At 26.7% G+C, this 9,904-nt stretch overlaps 1 protein-coding gene across 1 annotated transcript; it reads right to left on the bottom strand.

The window, feature by feature from the left end:
- Positions 1-1,406: 1,406 nt before the first annotated feature.
- LOC130825253 (glutamate receptor 3.3-like) lies at positions 1,407-5,893 on the bottom strand. The gene is made up of 4 exons (XM_057690385.1): positions 5,522-5,893; positions 3,727-3,997; positions 2,640-3,040; positions 1,407-1,824 (listed from the first exon to the last, which is right to left on the bottom strand). The coding sequence occupies exons 1-4, from the start codon at positions 5,846-5,848 to the stop codon at positions 1,549-1,551; spliced, it is 1,275 nt and encodes a 424-aa protein (XP_057546368.1). The 5' UTR covers positions 5,849-5,893; the 3' UTR covers positions 1,407-1,548.
- Positions 5,894-9,904: the final 4,011 nt, after the last annotated feature.

Genomic DNA, 9,904 nt, shown 5'->3' on the forward strand with positions numbered 1-9,904 from the left:
CATCAGTTTCTTAATTTAATATGACATATTTTTGATTAATTCATTTTATTATTATTATTTGTTTATTTTTGTATCTCTTAGCCAATATTTATGTTTACCTTTAGGCAAATATTGGAATATTGTACGGTTTATTTGGTTGTGATTTTGTTTTATTCTCCTATATTTTTTTTGATACCTTTGCAAAATATGTTATTACGCTAAAGATCTTTTTTTCATATTATAGTCATACTCATAGTCAACAACTCAATATTCCGCACAATACAGGATCTAAAAGAAAAGAGAATTGCGGGCATATCATATTCATGCCCCCTTCAAAAAAGGACACAGAGAAATACACGCAATTAATTTATATTCCAAAAAAGTAAATTCCTATAAAAAAAAATAGTAATTATACCCAAGCTTTGTTCATGACAAACATGTTGGAGATCCCACTATAAAAAAAATCTGATTTACAAATAAGCATTTACCTACAAGCTGTTTTTATTGAAAAATACCAATAGCTTTTAAACAAATTTACAATCTTGTTGGTACTTGCCAACAAGTTTTCTACAACATAACGTATTTGAAAATATAATTATATATTTTTAAAAAATTATTATAAACTTATAGTCATAACATAACGTATTTGAAAGAAAAAATACATTTATACTCATTCAAAATGATTGATAAATATTACTATAACATTTTACCTAGAGTTGTAAATTAACCTGATTAAACGAATCGAGTACGACTTGACCTGAAATAACTCGTGTATGTTTATCGGCTGTCTTTTTACTTTGTCTTTCATTTTAAGCTTTTAAGTGTTATTTAGAGACGTCTGTTTATCTCACCTCTAAACTTGTTTTTGATTGTCAAGTTTATTTATTTATTTATTTATTTTTAGTTTAGTTTGTATTTTCTAATTTCTTTTTGTTTTTAATGAAGTAAAAATTGGTATATTGGAGTGAACACCAGCACTACTTTGAACGCGAGCAATTGAAGGCGAGCAATTGAAGGCGAGGAAGCAACAAAACATTATTTATGTTAGAATTTTTTTTGTATTAATTATTCCTAATGTAATTTTAGAGATAAGTTAGATTATTTAGTATTTACTATTGTAATGTAATTAGTTTAATAATTTGTTGTAAGTTGGATAGAATTCTTTTTTTAAGAATTGATTATTTGTAAACTTAATATATTTAAAAATAATTTAACCTTTATTGTTTGTAATTTTAATCTAATTAGCATTCTTTATTTGTAATCTTTTATATATATATATATATATATAATAACAAAATGTAATATATATGATTCTAATTATAAAATATAAATATAAAAAGACAAATCAATTTACATAAATTCACACATTAAGATTTTTTGTACAACTTGAAAGGAGATCAAAGCCAAACTATACAACAACCATAGAAGTGAATATTGATCAATAATTGTTCATATATACTCCCTCTGTAACTCACTATAAAATTTAAATATATAAAAGTTTTTTTAAATTTTATGGTGTAATTAACTGAAAGGGACAGAAAAAGTATCTAAATATGAGAAATCGAGTTGTTAATGGGATGAAATTAAACGAATGATGGAAAGAAAGATGAGAATGACGAGTGTGACAACAAATATGGCACTTGAGACGGGAAGCCAAAGAGAAAGACGATCTTGAAATGTGGAACCATTGTTTTTCCCACCATTTACGACTTGACATATGTTATTCAAATCACCAATCGTGGTTGCTTGAATATTTGCAATATTTCCATTGTCAACCAACTTTAAAATAGCTTCTGAGAATTTATCTACTAAACCTTCACTTTCAGATTGGTCTTTTGGAAAAGCCTACATACAAAAATAGTTAAAATACAAATTGAACAAGCACAATTACAAGAAATTAAATATGGATTATGGATATTACTGTTTTACATGGGAATCTATATATAAAAAAGCCTAACAATAAGAAAGTAGTGTAAGAACATAACTTTTATATCTCATATTTTCTTATGAGATGTTCTTATATTGAAATTAATTTTATTGGGCTGATTTTAATATATATTTTTAATCTTAAATTGATCATTTATAATTTTAAAGTGATCACTTACGATCTTAAATACCCAATTGTAACCTTAAAGTGATCACTTATAATCTTTGAGTAAGTAAACACTTACACTCTTAAAGGAATCAATTATATAAATAAACTGATTGTATTGTTCCATCTCATAATAAGACAGTCACAAACAAGAGGAACTGATAAGATCAAAACCTCATCAAAACAACCAATTTAATTATACTATATACATATCACTATTATAGTCTTAGGCAATTATCTTCAAAATTACCCTAAACAATAATTTTTTTCTAGTTTTATTAGACTTTGTTATAATATAAGCATTATGTTAAATTATGTGTGTATCATAGAGTATTATAAAACAAATCTTACGTCTTAACCCATTAACTTAAATTTTTAGTAGAGTTAGTTTTTTAATATGGTATCAGAGCTAACAAGAAGACATATATTACATCCACGCACTCTTCTAGCGAAAGGGCCAGCTCTAGTGTGAGGAGGGCAAATCGATAGAGTATATAATATATGATGGGTCGAGTAGAGAATTTTGCCCAATAGTAGATAAAAAGTAGCAATGGGAAGAGATGCTTACAAAGCCAAAGCCAGTAGATTGTAGAGTAAGATCAGGAACAAGGGAAAACTGTTGGCAATGTTTAGATTGTAACAACTTAAGATAAGGTATTCCAGCAATAAGAGCATCAACACCACCATTTTTACCCCCATTTCGAAGCTTTTGTACCATCTCTACTTCTGAACTTAACTCAACTAATTGTGAATCAGATAGTCCAACTTTACTTATCAATAAATTCTTTCCAAAAGCTCCTTGTCGATATCCCACTTGTGCATCTTTGCGTTTTAGGTCTTCCAAGCTCTTTATATCACTAACATATGACGATGATGGAAAGGATATTGATGAAGTTTGGGGCGGCATGTAGGAAGATATTGCGAGAAGTAACACCATAAGGAGTAGTATTATCACCACATATGTCGTCTCTGCATGCATATCATAGAATAATAAATAATGTTTTTACGCCCCTGTTTGTTAATCGGTATTATATAGTGGAAATGGTAATGAAAACTTAGTGTAATTTTGATAGGAATATCTCTTGATAAGTTTATTTGTTATGATCTCATTTTCTTCACAAAAAGCATTTCAATACATTATGTTATTATCATTTGATAAAGTGATATTAGGTATTATTATGGAAATAACATGATACATATCATAAAAAAATTATACTACAATTCATTTCAATTTTCACTATTTAGTATCAATTACATAACGAGCCCCTTAATGTAAGAATTAAGGTTACTCTTAAAAAATGTTGGAAATCATGAAATATATGACATAATAATTTGAATGTAAAGCCAAATTTATTAGTACACATGAATCATCTTCTATAGCAAATATTTTTCAATTTCAAATTTAGCAATAATGAGTAGTTTTATCATACAAATAATTGCGTCAGATTTAATCCTATACAAAATTAAGATAACATACAAAAGTGAATATCATTCACAACGATTGTAGTTTTATCAATTTAAATTGTTATTTTAATGTAGTATTTTGTATTATTTTTATACATATCATATGACTTTTTTTATTAATATACTCTTATCAATTTAAATTTTTTTAAAAAAACACAAATAACCATGTAAAAAAAAAGGTAGATACTTACTAGCTAAGCCGTCTATCTTTGAGGATGCATGATTGTTGTGTCTAAAACATAGATTCCAAATCAAAAATAAAGTTGCCATTAAAATGGCAAATCCAAGAAAGATGCTTAGAATCAGAATTATTTTTGCGGAAGAAGACAAACCAAGCTTGTTGGGTTCGGGCAGACGAACCAGTAAGCCAATATCCGAATCTAAGTATGGCATTGTAAAATCAACCCATCTCTGTTCCCGTTCATATAGTATTGATATGTCCCCAATTGCTCCATCGTATTTCTGCACTCCTTATATACATGTACGTGGACCATTTATCAACATGATTCACTCTTGTAAAAGACCGTATCTCGATAAGAAAATCTCAAAATAAAAATTTATATTTTCATAATATGTATTACAAAAACTATTTAAATTATATATGAAATGCGTTTCTTTTAGAGACCATCTCATTTCTTTGGATCCAACAGGGTTGGAGTTCCCAACATATTCCCAACATATACGCCTCCTTTCCTTTGAATTAGTATCAAAGAGAGATATAGTATTTTTTTAGGAAAAAAGGTAATTATTTGTTAAATGAGGTGAATCTGTTGATGAAATTAAAAGTGAGTTAAAATGTATATACCTAAAAATAAAAATGATGGAAAATAAGTTGGTCGAACTAAAATAGCAAACAATGCTTAATGATTGGGACAAAGTGAGTATTAATTAGACAAAAGTCAAAATGTAACTAATTTTCAACTTTGTACTACTATGTAATGCCTCCTTTTTTTCACTTGCACCCAAAGATCTTTTTTACATTTCAATGTCGTTGAATCGTTTATATTTAGAGTTATACATAATTAAAAATTATAAAAATTTTATATTATGAGAATATGCGATAGGATGAATAAAACCAGATCCCACATAATTATGAAATTTCGTGTACAATGACCACAATATATAAAATACCATAAAATAATAAACACAAAGTTGAATTGGATTCAAATAAAAAAAAATAAGGAAGTATAAGTTATTTTTAATTTTCTATTTAGAGGCAAAACTAGGAAATAGAAATTTTGTGTGTCTCCTAGATTTTAAGTGAAAATTATCATCATCATTATCTAAAGGCTAAAGGGAATAAGACCTTGTTTAGTTAAGCTTATAAAATCAGTTCTAATAAATAAAAATAAGTTTTAATTAGCAAAAATCAGTTACAATCAATAAAAATTGTTTCCAATAAATAACAGGTAATTTTGATCGGTAAAAAACAATTTTAATCAGTCAAAATCAGATGAATTAAATAGGGCCTAAATCAGATAAATTTAAGGAAAAATTACCTAGAATAATTCATGATTTTCCTACAATAATCCAACCTATTGATTAGCTATGAATAACCTAACTTTAGAGGTATTTGCCTAGAGTAAACTCGGTAACCCGATCACCTGCTATAATAGGTAATTCACCAAATAAGTAAACTTAAAATAAATATAAAATTACAGAAAATTTTTAAAAATTCGCATAAAAAATTCTAAATAATAAAAAAAATCAGAATTTTTTTCAACATTTTTGTAACATTTTTTTTGATATTTTATTTTAGTTTATCTTTTTTTAAAAAAATTAGAACTTGTTATAACAAGTCATCAGGTTAAAATACCCTCCAAAGTTAGGATTATTCATGGTTAATCAATAAGTGCGATTATCATAGAAAAATCATAAAAAAATCAAATTATTCTAGATAATTTTTTCTAAATTTAATTAGCACCATCTCTGAGGTGAAATAAAAAAGAAAAGAAAAATAAAAAAGTAAGGAATAAAAATACAAACATTATCATGGACGTCCTGAAGCATATCATCAAAAGTGGCTCTCATAACACCATCAGAATATTTATAAGGTTCCAAGGTGTAGTCAGACGGAAACATGCCCAGCTCTTTAACGACGGCGTTGAAGACATCAATGGAAAAACCAGTAAAATTACCCGATTTAACGTCGTATTGAACAAATTCTTTTAACTCTCTTACCGGAACTGCAAATCGATACGGCTTGCTTCTTGTTTGGTTATTAGTATTAATACCATCTTGACCCAATACAATTATCGGTAACAACCATAATTTTATTAATATGCTTGTTATTCCGCTACTCTTCATCGTCATTAAATTACTTTCGTTTTTTGTGATAATTTAATGCAACTTCTTCTTCCTTTATTTTTCTTGCCCATTTATATTCAACTTCTTTAATATAATATACTCGGTGGTTAGCTTCTATCTTATTCTTATCAATTCTTTTATTCCCTCGTACGGGTCGCTTGGATTGAGAGTGTATATTTAAGATTGAAAGCGTATATTTAAGGAGATAAAAAAAGTCAAACTAATGTAACAAAGCTAGTTAAAGATACAAATAAAGTTATTGAAATAATTGTGATAGAGGTAAGATGAGAGAAAATAAAAAAATGAATAAAAAACAAGTTGATTTCGAGGTAAAGAATTCCCCCACCCTTTCCTAGGGTAAATTTTTACCTTAAAAGAAAGTAATTAATTGCTGCATTCTCTATTTTTCATTGCTTTCTAATCAATTCTTTCACCTCTTTAACAATCATCATCATCATTACATTCAGTGTATCCCGCTCATAGAAAACTATGATCAAGGTCCGGGGAGGAAAGAAAGACGACAGCTCATACCCATAGAGGAGAGTGCAGGCAAAGAATCCCTCAATTTGAGAAGGGTCTTCAAAGAGAGAGAAACCTGCAACTTATAAAAAAAATAAATAGAATACGTACAAATAACTAAAAATAAAGATAAAGTAACAATCAAATCTCTTTAATCATTTATCTAATTAACTTTGTTTTTTCTAATTTGACTATTATTTACCCCATAAATATTTGCTCTCAATCCAAGGGATCCCTATTGTTCCTACTTATCCATTTACCTTTTGATTATTATTCATTAATCTCTCTTAATTTATATTTTGTTTCTAATTATAAGTTAAAATATAGTCATATGAAATCTTATTTTATTCGTCTCAATTATTAATATCAAATTTTCTCATCATCAAACGTGTTTTGGGAAGTGTATTTAGAATATCATTAAATTTATAAGTTATTTTTTTATTTATATTTTATTGTTAAATTTATAAGTTAAAACATAGACACGTAAAATTTTGTTTGATCTCTCTGAATTTTTTATAATTTTCATTAAGCATATAATTTGAGATACTTAGGATTGAAATAATATATCAGCAAGTGTACGAAATCAAATAAAACATTTGATTAGATTATAGTAATACAAAAATAATAATGTGAGTAAAATCGTATAGGGTTTTTATATTGATAAAATATTGATAATAAGTATAATTTTTTTTTTCTATAAAATGAAAGTAGAACATATAAAAGAAATAGCTTAAACAAGAAAGTAACGTAATTGTGACACGATGGAAATATCATAATGATTACTTATTTTGTTTCAAATTACGTATTTCAATATTTAATATTCAATATCTCTAATTATGCATGATAAATACAATTTTTAATATTACTAATTATGGATAATAAAAAATTATATAAATTTTATATTACTAATTTTTATATCAAGACAAATTATACAAGATGTTACTTGACTATGTACTAATCAAAAATTAATTAAAAGTAATAAATAAATAATATTTTATTTATAATGTTACAAATAATTTAAAACAGAGGAAGTTAAGTAAATAATTGATGAAAAAAGAGGTGGGGATTAGATTATAAGTAAATATTGGCCAAGTTAGCACTAGTAAAGCGCGTTTATATGATTACCAATTCTTATTATTCAATAACATCATACAAGTCCAAGTGAGCTTCAATAATATATTGTATTGTCAAACATATATTATGTGATATATCTCACTTTCAAAGAAAATGATCATTTTACATTTTTATTGATCTTAATTTTTATTTATTCTACTTAAGTTGCAATCTAAATGATTTACAAATATAATATTTTGTTTAATTATATTTTAGGTTGTACTAATAATAAGGTAATACCATAGGTTTGTTTTGTATTACTCCCTCTTAATACATAGTTATACACTTTAAATGTCTCATTTGAAACTTGCACTGACTCGTGAGATATTTAATTCATCTTAATCCAAAATTTATTAATTTTTATAATTTTTAATCATGCACAGTTAGAGTTATTAAGAATTAAATTAGTGTAAAAGTACTCAATAGTTCTATATATTAAATTTCTCTTTTTCTCAGCAGTTTTTCTATAATCCCTCATGTAGTATTTATAATTATTTAACTCAATTACTGTAGTACATATATTCCATGTTCCCAATGAATTTGCCTTATTTTTTATTTTAGTCTGTCCTAATGAATTTTTGTCATTTATATTTTGGGTATGACTCATCACTTTTACTTTTATATTTTTGCTCTTATTTTTGAATATTTTACTAATTTAACTCATTATACTCAATTTCTTAATCTCTGTATGAAAAGTAAATAAGACTATTTGGCTGGGGTTGAGGAATATATAGAACACATATACTAAAGAAGAAATCAAATTGTCATATCACTTACTTTTTCAATCTCTTTCAATTTGGTATTGAAAGTGATAATTTTCCTAACATTATATCACTTTCAGTAACAAACTTAAAAAGACAGAATTTTTATTGTTTGTCCCATTTAGATTAGAATATATATATTTATCCACAAAACCATCTTAAACCTTTTATCTTTTTCTCAATATAATTATAACTCCTAAACCCTTTCTTATATCATTTCAAATTATACGCACTCTCATCTTTTTACTATGATTCAATAAATCAATTTATTAAAAAAACATGACATAAACGACTAAAACACAGGCAAATCAACTACTAATATAAGAATACAAAACTACATTAGAATAAGCCAATTATAAAACAAGATTAGAAACTTTTTTAACATTAAATCTAATATTATTTGTTATTATGACAATGGTGCAACTTTACTACTAACTAAAGGATTAACATGCGGATCAAAAAAGCTTTTTTTTTTTCTCATACGAAAATTTAAATAGAGAATGCTACAAGTAATTGAATAGAGATTATTATTATTATTATTATTATTATTATAAAAAGAGGAATGGTTCACTTGCTAGTCAAATCATTGTTGGAAAAATAACCCTATATGTGATCCCGCATCGAAAAATTAGAGAGAGGTAGACTAACATATAAGGTTAATGGATACTCCTTTTATTATCAATTGGTTTTAGAATAAGATCTCAAATCGAATTTATATACAGTCAACTCTTCTCTTATGTAAATTTTATTGTGTTACAAGCTCAATAACAAATTTTATCGATAATCTGGAGTATTTGTTTTGGATGAATATTCGACGTGCATTCCGGAAGAAAACATAAGAGATGCATTGACCTTGCAATTTGCTACTTACTAATAACTACAACTTGCTTATAAAAGAATCATTCCTTTCTTCTTGATTCTTTTTTGCTTACATACATATATATAATTAACAAGTTGCTTATTAATTTTCAACAAATTATCATTTCTCAAAATAAAATAACATTCATTTATTCTCATGTTATTAATTGTTTCTTACCTTGAACACGCTTGTGCTTTGTAGGGTTGAATTATGTTTGACTTTCGAAAACTATCACTATATATTGCAATCTCACATTATTAAATTTGAAGTAATATAATGAGTGATTTCAAAACTAAAATGAAGAAATATGATTGGTACCATTCTCTTAATTATTCTAGTTAAGGTGTGGAATAATCTTACGATGGGTAACCTCCTAAAACGTTTTTTAAGGTACGTATAAGTGTGGTCAAAGTGCATTAAAAGGACTTGAGTTGGTCTGTAGGGCCAGTTTACAACCTCTATAAATAATCACTGTCGGTTTGATGGGCCGGGGTGTTACAGGGACACCTTGTGAGGAGAGAACTTTAAGGTACCTGAGAACTATCTTTGTTGCATGTATGTGGATGGTTGCCGGCTTGTGCATAAATTGGCTTAGCACGTAGACAGTAAATAATGCAATGTCGGGCCTTGTAATGGTCAGGTAAAATGAGCTTTGATGAACAATAGGATTAGGAAGAGGATAATCTATATTAATATGAAGTTTTTATTTGTATCCAGTTAGTAGTTTAAGAGGGTAGGATTGATTTATGTTATGATTTGAGAGCAATTCTTGGGTGTATTTATGTTGAGAAAGAAAAATACTTGCAGGAC

This window comes from Amaranthus tricolor, chromosome 10, assembly GCF_026212465.1.
Source record: "Amaranthus tricolor cultivar Red isolate AtriRed21 chromosome 10, ASM2621246v1, whole genome shotgun sequence".
Classification (NCBI taxonomy): Eukaryota; Viridiplantae; Streptophyta; class Magnoliopsida; order Caryophyllales; family Amaranthaceae; genus Amaranthus; species Amaranthus tricolor.